At 38.1% G+C, this 18797-nt stretch overlaps 2 protein-coding genes across 2 annotated transcripts in view; one reads left to right on the top strand and one right to left on the bottom strand.

Annotated features, from left to right (window-relative positions):
* The window catches only part of LOC125779129 (uncharacterized), a 530169-nt gene that overhangs the window by 18694 nt on the left and 492678 nt on the right, over positions 1–18797 (bottom strand). The window lies entirely within an intron of this gene.
* LOC125779249 (uncharacterized) lies at positions 1538–6359 on the top strand. The gene is made up of 4 exons (XM_049459889.1): positions 1538–1872; positions 2426–2961; positions 3034–5043; positions 6148–6359. Exons 1-4 carry the CDS (start codon positions 1538–1540, stop codon positions 6357–6359), a joined length of 3093 nt encoding a protein of 1030 aa, XP_049315846.1.

The following is an 18797-nucleotide window of genomic DNA, read 5'->3' as shown; positions in this document are numbered from 1 at the left end:
CAAATGTTTTCTTTGGCGTCCCTTGGAGAACATTTGATAGTTGAGTGGTACCTATTTTTGGCATTCAAATATTTTATTAACTGTTCTGCTCTAAACTAAAGTAGCTGGGGCATTTTTAAACCCGAAAGGCGTTCGGACGTATTCATATAGACCTTGCGGAGTGACAAAAGCTGTTTTCTGGATTTCGCTTTCTGCCATTAAAATCTGATGGTAATCTTTTGCTAGATCTGTAGTGCTATAGTACTGTGCTTTGCCCAATTTATCTAAGCTTCATTCGATATTCGGTAGGGGATACTTATCGTCTACAGTCAATTGGTTTAACCTCCTGTAATCAACCACTAGCCTGAATTTTTGTATTTGTGATCTTGTCCCCTTCTTTATAGATAAGTTTATTGAAATGCTTTAATAATTTTTCGATTTCCTTTTTCTCATTTGATTTTAAATGATCAAGGTTGATGTTCTTTACTTCACTATCTCTAATGAATAAACTTGCTCATGCATAGTTTTCATATAGACCACACCATTTTTCAAAGTTCTAGTGCTAACTGTATTAGTTCTTAAACAAAAACATGCAGTACTCATGCATGTTAATTTAAGGATATTTTATTGTTATTTATTACTTTTTAATTAAATATTTTAAGTAGTTGGTTACTTTTTTTTTGTATTATAATATTAATTGTTTTAGTATGCTAATCGTTAGCAACGTAATTTATTCTATATATTTATGTGTTTGTTTAAAGTAGCTTTAAATATTTAACTTTTGAGTTTTATAATTCATTTAGTTGATAATTTTTATTTTTTAACAATTTTATGCTTTAATTTTTTTTATAATAATAATATTTAGTATTTAATACTTTTTTTATATTTTTTGTTTACTGTCACTCTATATATTTTTTTTCTAATATTCAATTTTTTTATTTTAATTTTAATATCATAATTCCCCTATTTAGAGTGTTTTATTTTTTTACAATATTTGTTACGGATTGCCAATGCATTGCCCACACTCTAGTCACACTATTATAAAATTGCCAATGCATTGCCGACACTCTGGTCACACTGTTATACAGTTACAACACTCTAGCCACGCTATAAATGGAAAATGTGGCTTGGTTCTACGCTTCTTCGTTTTTCAATCATCAAGTGTATAAATGCAATCATCTACACATTTTTTTGGAATCATATCACAGACAATCGGGCCACATTATTCTACGTGCAATCAAAAAAACATCTTTTTAGTGAATCATCTCATAATATATTTCGTAAGACAATTTTTATACAAAAAATATTTAATTGTAACCATCCAAAATCCGTGTAAAAAGTGAGGGCTGATTTACTAAAAGTTATCAGTCCTCATGTTAATAAACGTGGGGTGCAACACCCAATCCGGAACCCTCAATATTAAACAGTTTGGTCCTTCGAGCCGGATCATCTCACGTTTGTTCTCCGCGGCTTTTGTGCTTTCCGGTTAATTCTTTCTGACTTTTTTCTTTTGATTTTTGGTACAATCTATATAATATTTCTTTTTGCGTTTCAAATCATGTCCGATAACGAAAATTTCGAGGCACTCAATCCGGAGTGTAAAGATTCGGACGTGCAATCGGTCAAATCGACACAAAGTCACAAGTCAACGGTGCTATCCGCACCTACACTCAACGTGTCTGTTACGTCAGGACGACAATCACCTGTGCACTCGGATGTGGACGAGACAGGTTCTGTCAAATCCACTCGCTCGTCAAAACGTGCACAATCGCCCGCACGGCTACCTGACGAGCTCGTGCTTAAAGCCAGATCGCAAATCAATCGCGTTAAGGCACTCACTTTACACTTCAAGCAAATCAATAATTTCCGGGATAAGGACAGCTCTGCAATCAAGTCAATTCTACAATAAGCCGAGGAAGTACACAGGGCTTTCCTCAAAGAGCACTCGTTTCTGGAAATTACCTGGCCAGTGGCACATCTCAATCACGAGTATTTTGCGAATGATGTTTACCCACAAGAAGCAAGTATCATCTGCGATATTCGCCAACTCGCTGCAGTCCGTCTTCAGCCAATCGACACTCATGCACCTCAGTCATATCGTGAAGCAGGACAGCCTCAGTCAAAGTTACCAAAACTGCCGCTGCCGAACTTTGATGGTGGTTACCAGCACTGAACCTCGTTCTGCACTCTCTTCCAGTCAATGGTAATCAACAACTCAACACGCACAGATCTTGAGCGACTGCATTATTTGCGAGTTGCCGTTACTGGTCCAGCACTCGAGCTCATCTCACACATCCCGGTTACTGAAACTGCGTTTTCAACAGCCTGGACAGCACTCAAAGAATGCTACGCGAACAAACGAGTTCTCATCGACGCTTAACTCGCACATCCGCTGCAAGAACACTCAGCCACTCAAAAACAGAAAGAATCTGCCGAATTTCTGCAGCAACTCAGCACTCAACGCACTCGCACTCATTGGCCAATCAACAGACAATTGGGATTGTCTGCTAGTTTATTCCACCATCAAGCAACTCTCAAGCCGCACTGGCGAACTGTGGGAATCCTCAGTTAGCAATCAAGCGACATATCCAACCTACACGCAACTCAAGGACTTTATCAGTCAGCGGGCTCGCACTCTCGAGAACACAGAGTCAGCTTGTCAGCAATCAACTGCCAGCCCCTCAAGCAATCAGCAAAATCCAAAAAACTCACTTCACGCCACCGCACGCAAAACTGCCACACAGCCAGCTCAGCAAGACTCGTGTTATCAATGTGATTGCTGCTTTGGAGCGCACTTCATCACTTCATGCCAAAAGTTCCGCACTCTGTCACCTCAAGATCGTCATGAAGTAGTTATCCAACGACACATCTGCAAGAACTGTATGGGCAGACACAACCTTGCATCGTGCAAAAGTTCTGCGCGGTGCAAGATTTGCAATCGCAATCACCACTCAATGTTGCACGAAGCAGCTACAGCAACAAGTTTGCCAGCTGCTACAATTAAAATCGAGCCACGCAAATTCACTGACAATCAACAATAGGATGTTTGTGCAGCCTCCAATAACTCATGTCAATCCAACCACTCAATTCAATCATCACTCAACTCCGCCACGCACTCATCAACTGCAATCACTTTACTAGCTACTGCAAAAGCACTAATCATCACGCCGATTCAGCAAATCAACGTTAGAATTCTGATCGACTCTGGGTCAGAAATTTCACTCGTCTCTGAACATCTCATCACGCAAGCTTCAATTAAAAGACGCCACTCATCAGTTACCATCACGGGAATCGGCGGTAAGAATGTCATTACATCAAAGGGGTCAGCTGACCTCATACTCAAGGCAAGTCACTCTGACACAACTGTGCAAATCGTTGCTCAGATTTTACCAATTCTTACTGTCCGTTCACCATCATCACGCACGTCATCTGAACTATGGACTAATCCACACCATATCAAGCTTGCAGATCCGAGTTTCTTTCTGCCACAACCAGTGGACATCATCATCGGCGCTGATTTTTTCGGTCGAATTATTAAACCAAACATCATCAGGTACCCGTCAATCACTTCAATTGCTCAACTTTCAATTTTCGGTTGGCTCATCATTGGACCAGCAGCACTCACATCAATTCAGCAGCCTCGTCTCTCACTCATCACCACCTCAAACACTAGACAAGAAAGCAATCTCGACGAGTTGCTCACTCGATTCTGGATTCAAGAAGAAGTTCCCGAGCAATCGGTCAGTGAACTGACCCCAGAAGAAGAGCAATGTGAAACACACTTCAAAACGACACATCAACGAGACCAATCGGGGGGATACATCGTCCGACTGCCAGTCATCTCAGAAAAATTGAATCTTGGAAATTCGTACAACTCAGCACATCGACGGCTACAGCAAATCAGCAAGAAACTCAACACCAATCAAGAATACAAGCAACTCTACACAGAATTCATGCAAGTCTATGAAGTTATGGGACACATGACTGCCGTATCAAACACTCCAACTTCACTCAATACTGACAACGACATTGAATCAGCTGATTTCACCAACGAGATGACCTTAGCACATGACACTTCGGTATCAGGAGGGTTGAGGGTCGCAAACGGTGAGTCAGCTGTTAAATGTCACCAGCGTACTCAATCAGTATACTATCTGCCACATCACGGAGTGTTACGTCCCGACAGTGTCAGCACCAAACTCAGAGTCGTCTTCGACGGCTCGTGTGTCACCTCTTCAGGAAAATCACTCAACGATTTTCTGCACATCGGAGCAAAAATTCAACTTGATATCACCGACGTACTTCTATACGTCCGACAACACCAATACATCGTCTCGACAGACATTGAGAAAATGTTCCGGAAAATCAACGTACATCCAGACGACTGGGACTTGCAACGCATTCTTTGGTTCAATAATAATGAAGAGATTATGTCATATCATCTCACCACAGTCACCTACGGCACGAGATCAGCACCGTTCCTTGACGTCCGAGTCCTTCAACAACTCGTGGAGGACGAAGGAAAAAATTATCCACTCGCAGTACCTGCACTCAAGTACGGCAGATATGTCGACGATATTTTCGGCGGAGCTGATAACACTTCTGAGCTAAAAGCAATCGCCAATCAATTAAAACAAATCTGCACGGCGGGTGGTTTCCCACTCGCCAAGTGGCAATCAAGCAGCGAAGAAGTACTTAATTTCATTTCACCAGCTGGAGCATGTGATGAACCGCACCAGCTTGGAGACTGCACGAGCAAACTGCTAGGATTGTACTGGCACAATCTTAGATTCATCATGAAAAGACACTCGGACAATCAAAACAAGTCCTCCAAACGATCAATCTTATCTGAGGTGGCTCAGATCTTCGATCCACTGGGATTTTTATCACCGCTCACAATCAAGGCAAAGATGCTGCTGCAGGAATTGTGGTTGCAAAAAATCGGTTGGGATCACCAGGTCCCGTCGAAAGTATTGCAATCATGGCAATCACTCCAACTCGAACTACAACAAATCGACACACTCAATATTCCACGCTGGATTAACACTTCAAAGGTCACGAATTGTGAATTCCACGGATTTTGCGACGCATCTCAGCTCGCAATGGCAGCAGCAATATATGTCACTGTCCACTCAGCATCCAGAGAGACACTCACGACACACCTTTGCGCAAAGACAAAAGTAGCACCACTCAAACGACTCACTATCCCGCGACTAGAACTATCAGCAGCGCTGCTACTATCGAAATTAATAACTTACGTCAAAGCCACTCTACAAGTTGACGCACAATCAACCACTCTCTGGACTGACTCATTAGTCACATTCACGTGGATTCGATCACATGCGTCACGGTGGAAGGATTACGTACAGAACCGAGTTGTCAACATCCAACAACTCACCACAGATTGCAACTGGCGGTATGTTCCGGGCAAACAGAACCCAGCTGACTGTACATCTCGAGCCATCACTCTCGCGCAGCTATCATCACACTCACTGTAGTGGACGGGACCACCATGGCTCTCAAAGTCACAATGCCACTGGCCTCGGCAGCCAGACACTCAGGACGACACCACTAGTCAAGAAGCTCATCCAAGTCTCACTCTCGTCATGACAACCACTCAGCCGATTAATCAATGGGAATTGATCCACAGGTATTCAAATTTACGCACTCTCATTCACGTCACTGCTACAATTTTCAGAGCTATTGACACACTCAAACGAATACCGGGGTCATCTCTTGCCACACCAACAGACATTGAGAGAGCAACAATCTACTGGGCAAAGTCAACTCAAGCAGCGTATTTTTCACTGGAGTTGCATCAACTCAAGACCGATCGTGCACTTCCTGCAAATCATCCGTTTCACCGACTGACAGCATTTATCGACGAACACGGAGTCTTGCGAGTTGGTGTATGAAATGCGCTCGCCACAGGGGTAAACGAGCACAGCAACTCATGGGCCAGTTGCCTACGGTAAGGGTTCAACCATCAAGAGCATTTCTCCACACTGGTGTGGATTATGCTGGACCAATTACAATCAAATCATGGAGAGGCCGAGGCGCCAAACAATTTAAAGGCTGGATCTGTGTATTTGTTTGTATGAGCACATCAGCTGTGCACATTGAAGTGGCAATTGACTACACTTCTGACACATTCATTGTTGCGTACAGACGGTTCACCGCACGCAGAGGCTTCTGCCACACTCTTTACTCAGACTGCGTCACAACATTTCTTGGTGCAGATGCCACACTCAAAAAATTATTCACTCAAGGATCATCAGAAAGCACATCAATCGCTTCACTCCTACTGGATGACGGCACTCAGTGCCAATTCAATCCACCTGCAGCACCGCACATGGGCGGCAAGTGGGAAGCAGCGGTAAAGTCAATCAAATTTCATCTCACTCGAGCACTTGGGGACACATCATACTCACTCGATGAAATTATGACTTTACTCACACAAATCGAAGCCATCCTCAACTCAAGGCCACTAGAACCACTCAGCGATGATCCTGAAGACCTCGCAGCACTCACGCCAGGCCACTTTTTGATTGGCCAAGCACTCACAACGCTTCCAGAACCCACTCTACAACCAATCAATATCGCGCGACCATCACGATGGCAGATGATACAGCATCAGCTTCAACAATTCTGGAAGCACTGGTCAACATCATACTTACAACGTCAACTCGCTACGACGAAATGGTGGCACCCAAAAATTCAGTTAGAAATTGGCTCACTCGTATTACTCGCTGACGAGGGGTTTCCGCCTTGCAAGTGGCCACTTGCAAGAATCACTCAACTGCATCCTGGCGCAGATGGATTCACCAGGGTTCTTACACTTAAAACTGCAACTACCACTCCCGTCAGACCGATCACAAAGTAGGCAATCCTCCCACAGGGCAACAAAATCAAATCAGAAGCACGCTCCTGATGGCGGGCGGAATGTTACGGATTGCCAATGCATTGCCCACACTCTAGTCACACTGTTATACAGTTATAACACTCTATCCACGCTATAAATGGAAAATGTGGCTTGGTTCTTCGCTTCTTCGTTTTTCAATCATCAAGTGTATAAGTGCATTCATCTACACATTTTTTGGAATCATATCACAGATAGTCGGGCACATCATTCCAGGTCCATCATTTTAGTGAATCATCTCATCATATATTTCGTAAGACAATTTTTATAAAAAACATATTTAATTGTAAACACGCAAAATCCGTGTACACAGTGAGGGCTGATTTACTAAAAGTTATCAGTCCTCATGTTAATAAACGTGGGGTGCAACACCCAATCCGGAACCCTCAATATTAAACAGTTTATTTTTATTTATTTTTAGTTTTTTTTTTGCAATTCCTTCAAAGGGAGATACATGTCTTAAGTCTTTTTCGACTCTTTGCCTAATTGTAAGTTGATTTAGTTGATTTATTGCTGAATTTTGTGCAGCTATCTGTGTTAAAGATGCCAAGCATCGAGTAAGCATTTCTATATGCTCTGACATATTTTTTATTTTTATTTTTGCAACAAAAATTATAAAACAATTGCAACTCTGTTGGCTTGTTTCTTTTCTCGTTTGTTCGTTTCCTTTTCTAACGGTATTGTTTTTGAATTGATTGAAACATTTAGTGAGTATATTTTCTGCGTTGACTTTTTTTGTTTTTTACAAAGGAAGTAATGGCTTCAAATAAAACTACTACTTAAATTATTAGTGTTAATGTTGTTGTTGTTGCTGCTGATGTTGCTTTTGTATGGCACTTACAAATAGCTCTGGTACACAATTACATATATTTTTTAAAAATTATTTTGTAGTTCACTTTTTTTTACTTCAACAAATTATGCGAAATTGTATATGCTTTACATAAATATGACGCCTTAAAAAATTAGTTCTTCTTTTATTTTTATTTTTTTGCAACTTTCATTTATTTAGCCAAGTTTATTAATAATTTATTTTCAATTTATTTATTTAGCGTATTTTATATAGTTTAATTTACTTCATAATATTTCATTTATTTACTATAAGTTTGAGAATAACTTTTGCCTTCAACGCACTAAAATTGTTACGATGTATTTTATAGTAGAAAAATGGCGAACACCGATTTACCGACTGCGCCAATTACGATATTATATGTAATTTATCAGAAATTACATATTTTCCGTTTGAATAAAAAACTCCGGCTAATTTTCGTACTGTGCGGCTTGCCGTTCAGTTTATTATTAATCATTTTATTCTTTATAAAAATCGTATTTGCTAAATTTACTTGGAGCCGTTGTGCTGACTTGACATTCCTCAGCATCAACGACCCGGCATATCTTAAATTAACATATCAAATAATAACAGTGGCATTGGATTTCATTTTTAAAGGAATTTAAAAAATGATTGCTTGCTTATGCATATTTTTTATTTATGTATTTATGCAAGTTAATGTACCATTTGTGGCTGGCAAATTTTGTATCCTGGGTTACGCCAAGAATAGCGGCGTCGCTACTTGTATGCTGGGTTGCGTAACTCAATAAACGTAATTAATTGGCGCCCAACGTGGGGCTAAAGGACCATAAAATCCTAATAAGCTGCCCAACTCGTGGTAAAAGGATCATCAAATCCCGAGGAGCTGCCTAACTTGTAGCAAATAAAAGGATCATAGGACCCTGAAAAGCTGCCTAACTCGATGAACAGAGGACCATATGTCCTTGGAAAAGGATCATCAAATCCGAATAATATAAAATAAATAAAACATGTAAGTGATTTTTCAAATTATGTTCAAAGTGGATTAAATTTTCATAACAAAAGTAAGGTTAGGCTGTTGAAAACAGAAAAGCAAAAACATGTAAAAGAAAATTTTTGAATCGAAGCACGTGGTTATAAAATACAAATTATGTTCAAAGTGGATTAAATTTTCATAACAAAAGTAAGGTTAGGCTGTGGAAAACAGAAAAACAAAAACGTGTAAAAGAAAATTTTTTGAATCGAAGCACGTGGTTATAAAGTACACGTTTTGTGTTAAATTATATTTACTAATAACATCTTGAATTTGTTAAGCTTAAAGAGTTTGAAATAAAATTTTAGTTATTTCGATATATTATAAAATTAAGTGAATTTGCCACAAAGTCTTAGTTTTTTTCGGCTTTAAAGGAATATTGGAAATCTTCCTGAAATAGAGAATATTAAACAAAAAGGTTATTGTACCTTTGTCTTTTTGATATTTAAATTGAATCTTCTAAACTTCTTTTGTGGAAATTGTCTTGTGTTGGTGATTTCGTGTTCCTTCTAGTTAAACCCTTTTCGATAATCAGAAGTATTTCTAGTTATATTAATTGTTCTTATCTTTTTGTGTGCTGATTTTTTTCTTTTGGAGCAAATTTCCCTTATCAAAGATTTTAAAACAAAATTTGTAAAATGAATGTCAGTAGAGAGCGGGTGCTGCAAATCGTTAACGAGACCAACGAGCGCACTAAGTTGGAACTGGTCGAACAGATTCGTCAGTTAACTTTGGCAGTTAATAGCTTGCAGTTACATAGCGTCGAACCAGACCTGCCGGTTGCGATAAACCCATTAATTCAAGACAATGCAAGTTTAGATTTGATTAAGTACTTGCCGGAATTCAATTCGTACCCGGGTTGGCGTAGTGCCGCGCATTCTGCCATGACTTATTATAAGGAGGGTTCGGAGAAGTATTATATTGCCATGGGCAGTTTTAGGAATAAGATTATCGAATCTGCTAACTCCACTCTTGCGTCCTTTAACACTATTTTGAATTTCAACGCAATAATTGCAAGACTTGACCAGACTTATTCAGATAAAAGACCACTATATGTACTAGAGAATGAGCTGAGTATTTTAAGGCAGGACAATTTACCTATCACTGATTACTATAATAGGGTAGACAAAAAGTTATCCTTGATAATAAATAAACAAGTTATGACCCACAACGGTAACAACGAGCTCATAGCAGCTTTAAATGAACGCGCTAGGGAGAATGCATTACGCGTTTTTATATCTGGTCTCCGAAGACCGTTATGCGATATCTTATTCTCTGCAAGACCCAAGGACCTCCCATCAGCCTTGGCGGTTGCACAGGAGCTGCAAACCAGTCATAGGCGTTATGAATTCGCAGAGGCTTTTGCAGTGGGTAACGCAAATAAGTTTCATCGGCCAAGACCATTATTGCACCACTATCAGCCAATAGAGACCAGAAACCAGAACTTAAATAACCCAACCCCAATGGAAGTTGATAACGGTACAAGCTTCTATAGGCAGCGTAATAATTTCCAAAATTCCCCTTTTCAACATTCTCATTCTCCTAAATATACTACGAACACACAACATCCAAACCCTACCCCGCTCGTGGCGTTTAAACGTGCCAATGACCATTTATCTTCTGACCGTTCACCGTTTCGTAAGGTACAGAAGGTTAACTTTATGCCAGAAGTAGAGCCATCTCTGATTGATCACGAATATCAAAACTATGAGGACGATTATAACGAAAATGTCAGAGATCACTATAATTGTGATGAGGATGATGTCACATCGGATTATGGTGATCAAATCAATTATTTAAACTAGAATCGCTCCTGCCGTTCATAACAAAAAAAGGCAAAAATGGTCAGGAGCTTCGCATTCTGATTGACACTGGTACGTCAAAAAACTACATTAAGCCATTATCATTTCTTGAGGGAATTAAACCCTTGGAAAAGAGTTTTAGGCTAAAATCGATAAACGGCGAAAATATCATTAATAAAAAATGTCAAATAAACATTTTAGAAAATACCTCAACGTTTTATTTGTTGTCGAACCTAAGCACGTTTGACGGTATAATAGGGTACGATTTTCTAAAACAAATCAATTTAAAAATTGACACTGTTGGAGGCTATTTATTTTATCGTAACGGTAAGGCTAAATTACGCTTTCTTTCATGTGATCACGTAAATCTAATTACCATAGAGGAAGATTCAGTACCAGTAAAAGTTCAATCACAATTCCGTAAGATTATAAGAAAAAATGTTAACGCTTTTGCTGATCCAGACAGGAAATTGCCATACAATACAAGAATTCAGGCCCGTATCCGTACAACTACAAATGATCCAATTTACAGTAAAAGCTATCCCTACCCCATATCAGTAGCTCCATTTATTAACAATGAGATTAAATTACTACTTAGAGACAGTATCATTCGGGAATCTTGTTCGCCTTACAATTCACCCGTGCACGTTGTATCTAAAAAAGGTGTAGACGAGAATGGAAAGCCCAACTTGCGTATGGTAATTGATTTTCGAAAAATCAATGAAAAAACGTTTCCTGACCGATACCCTATACCAGATACGTCTGTAATATTAGCTAACCTTGGAAATTCGAAGTTTTTCACAACTTTAGATTTAAAATCAGGCTTCCACCAAATCATAATGTGTGAACGGGACAGACAGAAAACAGCCTTTAATATTAATAATGGGAAATATGAATTCTGTCGGTTACCGTTTGGCCTAAGAAATGCGCCCAGCATATTTCAAAGGACTATCGACGACGTCCTACGCGAAGTGATAGGGAAATTCTGCCACGTTTATGTCGACGACATCATTATATATTCCCCAAATGAAGAATTGCATTTGGAGCACATCGACCGTATTTTGCAAAAGCTTGCAAATGCTGGAATGAGGGTGTCACCCGGAAAGTCTAAATTTTTCAAAACGGAAGTAGAGTTTCTAGGGTTCCTTGTTACTGAAAAAGGCACAAGAACCTCCCCAGATAAGGTGCACGACATCCTGAACTATGAAACCCCAAGAACACTGCGTGCCTTACGTTCATTCCTCGGTTTGTCCGGCTATTATCGACGTTTTGTGAAAGATTATGCCTCCATTGTTAAGCCCTTAACTCTTCACCTTCGCGGTGCAAACGGACAGATAGGTAGGAAAAACTCGACTCAAACAGAAATCAATCTTGACTCCGAATCACTACGTGCATTTGAAAAGATCAAGCGCATATTAGCATCTGAGGATGTTTTACTCCAATATCCTGACTATAAAGAACCGTTTGAGCTTACGACCGATGCCTCTTCTAAAGCACTGGGCGTGGTTTTATCACAATCCGGTCGCTCGATAACTATGATTTCGCGAACACTTTCGGCAAGTGAAGAAAATTATGCTGTCAACGAGCGCGAAATACTTGCTATTGTGTGGGCGTTGAAAAAACTTCGACATTATTTGTACGGAGTACAGCATATCAAAATTTTTACTGACCACCAGCCGCTTATATTTGCGATGTCAGAAAAAAATCCGAACAGCAAATTGAAGAGATGGCGGGCATTTATTGAAGAATTTTCACCTAAATTTTATTATAAGCCTGGAAGTGAAAATAGCGTGGCTGATGCGCTTTGAAGACAGTTTTCTCATAACCTAACTGACACCGCGTCTGTAGAAACACTGCATAGTGAGGTATCATCAACTAATATAATAAAGACAGTCAAGTGTGCGGTAAATCAGTTTAAGAACCAAGTTCATGCAGTAAAAGTACGAAAATTCTCTTCCAAAAAATGATTAGACATACCATTACATATGATTCAGTCGAAGGTCTCATTCAGTGTTTAAAGTGCGCTATTAATCCTAATGTTACCAATGGATTACACTGCGATCTCCCCACTTTAGGCGAAATACAGAACTCGATATGTGTAGCTTTTCCCGGTGTCAAGTTTGTTCATACTGAACTGCTTGTCACAGATTTAATCAATAAGGACGATCAGCTCGAAACGATAGGAACACAACACAATCGGGCTCATCGAGGGTTACACGAAAACTTCCAACAAATTTCTAGTGAGTACTATTTTCCAAACATAAAAAAATTACTGAAAGCAGTTATTATGAACTGCAAGATATGTTTGGAAAATAAGTATCAACGTAAACCACCTGACCCAGTGATAGGCCAAACTCCTATTCCTAGAATGGCGGGAGAAATCCTCCACATTGATATATTTATGACTCCTAAACAGTTATTCCTCACCTGTATAGACAAACTGTCTAAATTTGCTATTGTGAAGCCTATAGCGTCCAGATCTATGATCGATATAAAAAACGCCCTTTTGGAAATTTTACTAATATTTAAAAACGCTAAAACTATAGTTTCCGACAACGAAAAATCATTCAAATCGAATGCTATTATGACATTGCTTAAAGATAATTTCTCCATAAATTAGTTCTTTATACCAACTCTCCACATTGAAAGTAATGGTCAAGTTGAAAGACTCCATTCCACGTTGCTCGAAATTATTCGATGTATTAAGAACCAGCAGCAAATTGATGATATTATAGAATTGGTATTACTAGCGGCGCACAAATACAATTGTAGTATACATTCCGTAATTAATTCTAAGCCAATTGATGCACTTTACAGTAACTCAGAAGAAAGTTTTAAAATTGTAAGGGAAATATTAGTTGCAGCTCAGGAAAAACTTTAAAAAGGTGTAATGTAAATAAATCTTTGAGAACATATTATCCGGGGGAAAAAGTTTTTTTAAGACGAAACAAAAGACTTGGTAACAAACTGGATAAAGTTTTTATGGAAAAGATTATCGAGGAAGATCTTGGCACCACAGTTTTGATTGACGGCAAACCGATACACAAGAGCAATCTTCGATAAAGTAGTACTGTAAAAAAAAAAACAAAAAGAGACTCCACCTTTTATGCTTTGAATAACCATATCTTTTTTTAATATTACTGAAAAAAAAGCGTTATTAAATTAAATGTTAACGTCTGCGCAATCAATAGCAGTATGCTAAAATGAAGAATTTCCTGCTACGGAAAAGTTTTACTTCGACCCGAGGACGTTCGATCTTAACAACGGGGGTAGTTAGTGTACCACTTGTGGCTGGCCAATTTTGTATGCTGGGTTACGCCAAGAATAGCGGCGTCGCTACTTGTATGCTGGGTTGCGTAACTCAATGCGCTTTGCAACAGCTCTCGCAGAGCGTAAAACTGCATACCACTTAGCAGCAGAAAGACGCCAATTCAAAGCTGCGTAACGGGACATGATCAAAGAAGAAGAATTGGACAGCGGCAAAAAGACAAAAAGGCAAAAGTAAAATCATTCTAGAACTGAACGGCGAAGGTGACGAGTTAAATCGTCATGGTACATACTTTTAATTTAAGATACATTTAACGACACATATTCAATTAATTGGTCTTACTGTTGAAATAAATAAATTTAATTTGTGTAACAAATAAACGTAATTAATTTGCATGTTAATATGTATGTATGTCCTTGAATCTGAAGATTCAACTTACATTTTAGAGGAATGAAAAATATTTAGAAAATACTTGTCTTTTTTGGTATATCGACAAGTTTGAAAGTGGTGGAGTCGTTTGACGACGCAACTCGCGTGCTAGCAGCTATGGTCTGCACACATAAATAAATACTTAACCTGAATGATACAAATCCTCAAAATTTTTTTCTGAAGTCAGGCAGTCGCTGTCATATTTGGAGTCCATCCCCCGCACTTGTTTTTCCGGCAATATTTCTTTTAATATTTTATCAATCTCGGAGTCAACTGGCTGTTTGTATGGACCTCCGCCCGTTCCATACGCATATTTTTTGTGGTCTGCAGATCGCTTTTTCATATCTGCTTTCAAATTGAAATTTTTGGTTCGAAGATTTTTTTGACCGCGGTGCTCCGAAGCAAACCGCGTTGAAACTCTCCTCTATGTCATCCCACACTTTGTCCTTTTGATCGGAACTCACTTTCCCTGTGGCCTTACACTCCAAAACACTTGCATTTTGCTGCACTAGGCTTAGCAAAGTAGAAATATCAGCAGCTGAAAAATTTTTGCTTCGAGCTACACTTTCCATTTTTGTTCATCACCACAATTTATTTGTTTACATAAACCACCTGTTATTCTTATTAACATCCCTACCTTGTCATTTTTGGGTTGCCAATTCTGAATAATGGTGAAACGCTGCAAACTTAAGTGCAAAGTTAAATAAAAATCAAAATTAAAATTAAATGGAACTTAATTTTCAATGAAAAATTTCCTGAAACCGGCTGTTTGTACTATTTATACTTATGCCAATGTTTGCTTACTTGCTAGAACAAAAATAGTTTTATTTTATCGGTTTTTCGTTATGGAATTCTATCTGTTGTGTTTATAATGTGGGAATTTTAATATTTGTTTAAGTTAAGTGTAAAATTTACTTAGTCTATCTTCAGCGTCGCCAACTCCCCTCCTTCTTAAGATAAAGCGTCCTCGCTACTATGCTGCTAATTGCTGTTGTTGTAGACGGTTCATTTCGATCTCAAATAAGCCACCGATTTACCTTTGTCTGTTGAGTATTCTAACATTTTGGCAATATTTGCAGAGGTGAACCGCAAATGGTTGCTACGAAGGTAAGAAATGCTATTATGTTTACTAATGTGTACTGCACTGGATTTTCTTGGAAAGAAATTAAAAATGTTGAAAGTTCTTGTATGTTACTGAACTTATGGCTTGATTTTGAGGGAAGAATACGGAGTACTTCGAGCTTTTCGTTGAGCTGTTTGTGTACGATTTCTCTCATTTGTTGTTGATGGTTGTAATATTTAATTCCATCAATGTTTGTGAATTCTGAAAAATTATTTAATTTAGGGCCAGATATAGGCATATTATTCCAAGAATGCTCATAATTTGTCAAGATGTGATCGTTTTCTATGATTTGTAGTAGAGCGTTTTTTTCATGAATTGTTTTACATTGTGCTGATTTATTGTTTAATAACTATTTTGATAGTACGATTATCAGAGTGTTCTGATTTACAAATATACTGAAAAAATTCTTGCATTTTGAAACTCTTTAATAATTATTACATTATGCTCCCTTAGGATCTATAATAATTTTACCATGCTTATGAGCTAAAGGGCATACATTAATTTTTTTTTATTGAAACGTAATAAATGATTGCAACTAGTGATAAATTTAAACTAACAAGCAACTGCGCCTACTGTTGCTAGTCTCCCCTAGTTGTCGGGCTTCACTGTTTACAAGATTTTATAACCTTTTTGCACGTTTCGATGCTGTTTCGCAAATGACTTCCCAAACCATTTTTAAATGAAGATCACGATGCAGATCCGAATTGCGTATGTACCACGGGGCATTTACCATTTTTCGCAGAACTTTGTTTTGGAACCTTTGAACCGCTTCGATATATAACGGGGCGGCGCATCCCCATAGTTGAATTCCATATGCCCAAATAGGTTTCAAAGTTTGATTGTAGACTAGGAGTTTATTTGATATTGTTAAGGGTGATTTCTTGCCGATCAACCAGTTTATTTTGAGGTATTTTAGTTTTAGTTCTGAAACTTTTTTTCGTATTTGCTCCTTCCAATTCATCTTTGCATCCCACGTCATAGCAAGATATTTCACCGAGGCGGAATACGGGATTACTTCAATTTAAATATATAAGGGGATGTACGTAGCACTTTTGTTAATGAAGTTTATATGGATAGACTTCAACTCGTTTAAAGTAATGTACCATTTCCGTGTACATTTTACAATTTGATTTAATGAAGATTGCATTTTGTGCGACGACTCAACTTCATTTTTGCCGGTCGTAATGATGCAGGTATCATCTGCAAATGTGGCGATTGCGCAGTTTGGCGGCGTAGGCATGTCGCTAGTAAATAAAATGTATAAGAGTGGACCCAGGACACTGTTCACCTGTTTTTATCGGCTGTAACGTAGTATATGATTGTCCCTGTTTGATTCCGAAGTAGCGGTTGTTCAGGTAAGAGTCAACTAGATCGGTTAGATACTGTGGAAAGTGAAGTCTTATTTAAAAAAGTAAGCCATGGTGCCATACACTATCGAACGCCTGCGATACGTCAAGGAAAACAACTGTGCAATTGTGCTTTTTTTCCATCGCATCTTCAATTATGCTCGTTATTCGATGAACTTGATCGATTGTGGAATGTTGCGATCTAAATCCAAATTGATGAATGGGTATAAGTACCTTTTCTTCAATTATGTTCTGAAGTCTTCTTATGATTATAGCTTCAAGTAGTTTGGACAAAATAGGCAACAGTGAAATTGGACGATATGACGAGAAGCCTCGCTGTGCGCTTTTGCCAAGTTTTTGTATCATAATGATTTCAGATACTTTCCGTGACAGTGGGACGTAGCCGGGAGCCTTTTTTGGCTTAAATCTACTTTTAATATTATTTTCTACTTCATTATTAGTTGTTGGTTGGATTCCACCCACGTATTGCGACTCTTGCAGCTGTGGTAGGGTACCATTGACCGCAAAAGGACTAAATGTTTTAGTTAGTTTCTCTGAGAAAACTTTCGCTTTTTCTTCATCGCTTCTGGCCCAGGACCCGTTTGGCTTTCTGATGGGTACATTCGACAATATTGGTTTCCTAGCGTTTTTTACAGCTTTCCAAAGGGAATTGGCGTTAATTTCTCAATATAATTAGAAATATTTTGATTCGTAAATAACTATTGGAGAATTTTAGTTTAATTGTTTAGTTCTGTTTTATACTGAGGAAATCGCGTGATTTGCCATTTTTTACGTAGTTTTCTCTTTTTCTTTATAAATTCTAAAATATCGGAAGGATATTTAGTGTAAAAGTTTCGTTTGGGGACAGGAGTACTTTTCCTAGCCGATTCTTGATTAGTTTTCGTAAATGCATGAACTTCATCTTTTAATATATATTTAGTAGTTATATTTACTTTACAAACAATATTTTTGTCGAGCATAACTTTGAAATATTCCAGTCCGTATGTCTATTAGAGAGATAAGGTGGTATTTCTTGTAGATGGCCATTTAAGATTAGATATACTGGCGAGTGGTCCGAATTTAAGTCCAATCCATTTTCCATGGTAATGAATTTGTTAGATATTTGTCGAGTGATGAAAAGGTGGATCAGGCCAGTACATTAAAATTATTATACATTAAATAATCTACATTTAGTTTCGAGTATTGCGTATTTGTAAATTGTAATTATTGTATATTGTATATTGATTAGTGGAACATCCAACTCCTCATGGTTTATTTATTCATGCACATCATTCAAGTTAAATGTGCCAGAGTAAAAAATTTTTATTTTTCGCGAAATTAATAGTATTAGTTATTGTTTATATTTCGCTATAAATTTCTCCTATTATTAAATTCTCATTTATTGCTTTAGGATCGAGAGTTTCAAGAATTCTTTCAAACTGTGAATTAATGCTTAGGGCCCAAGTATTTTTGATAAATTTGAAATATGATACAGAAAGGAACTATTTTTATATACATATGTATACGAGGTCAGTTTCTACAAGAACATATTTTTTGTTTGCACATGCCTTTACTCTTATGTTATCCTTATGGATAACTTTATTAGTCGTTACAGTCTTGCCGTTATCTTTTTGTACAACGTGCTTCGCGTATTTTCTTACGTTTTTATTACGCATGTGCGTTTTGAGAAATATTATGTCTCCTGGATTGTAGTTCAGCTTCTTTCGATTGCGATTATGATGACACAAGACTCTTTCCTGGTTTTGTTGTATTCGTTCTTGGATTTCGGGGGAAGGTATCCCTTTGGTTAAAAAAACACGTCCTCGGGTTTCTCGTTTTTGACGGTTATTTTTTGTATAGGGGAGCTTTGTGCTGAATGTTGGGAATTATCAGAGTTAGATGTGTTATTAATTTGTTGGCGGGAAAGTGCATCGGCAACAACGTTCTGATGTCCAAGTTTGTAAGTGATTTTAGCACCATATTCTTCGATGAAATTTTTCAATCTTTTTAATTTTGTATTGGGTTTTTTTTTTGATATGGCAAAAATTAAAGATTGATGATCGGTGTATAAAGTTAAGTTTGCTATGCCTTAT

This window comes from Bactrocera dorsalis, chromosome 6 (genome assembly GCF_023373825.1).
Source record: "Bactrocera dorsalis isolate Fly_Bdor chromosome 6, ASM2337382v1, whole genome shotgun sequence".
Classification (NCBI taxonomy): Eukaryota; Metazoa; Arthropoda; class Insecta; order Diptera; family Tephritidae; genus Bactrocera; species Bactrocera dorsalis.
The sequence above is the reverse complement of the archived record's forward strand: the minus strand, read 5'-3'. Positions and strand labels throughout refer to the sequence as shown.

Excerpts from the sequence above, each read along its gene's own strand:
- LOC125779249 (XM_049459889.1), top strand. The coding sequence starts at position 1,538 with ATGTCCGATAACGAAAATTTCGAGGCACTCAATCCGGAGTGTAAAGAT. Across the intron at positions 2,962-3,033 it reads CGAAGCAGCTACAGCAACAA|CCTCCAATAACTCATGTCAA; the intron begins GTTTGCCAGCTG and ends ATGTTTGTGCAG. Across the intron at positions 5,044-6,147 it reads CACTTCAAAGGTCACGAATT|ACGGTTCACCGCACGCAGAG; the intron begins GTGAATTCCACG and ends TGTTGCGTACAG.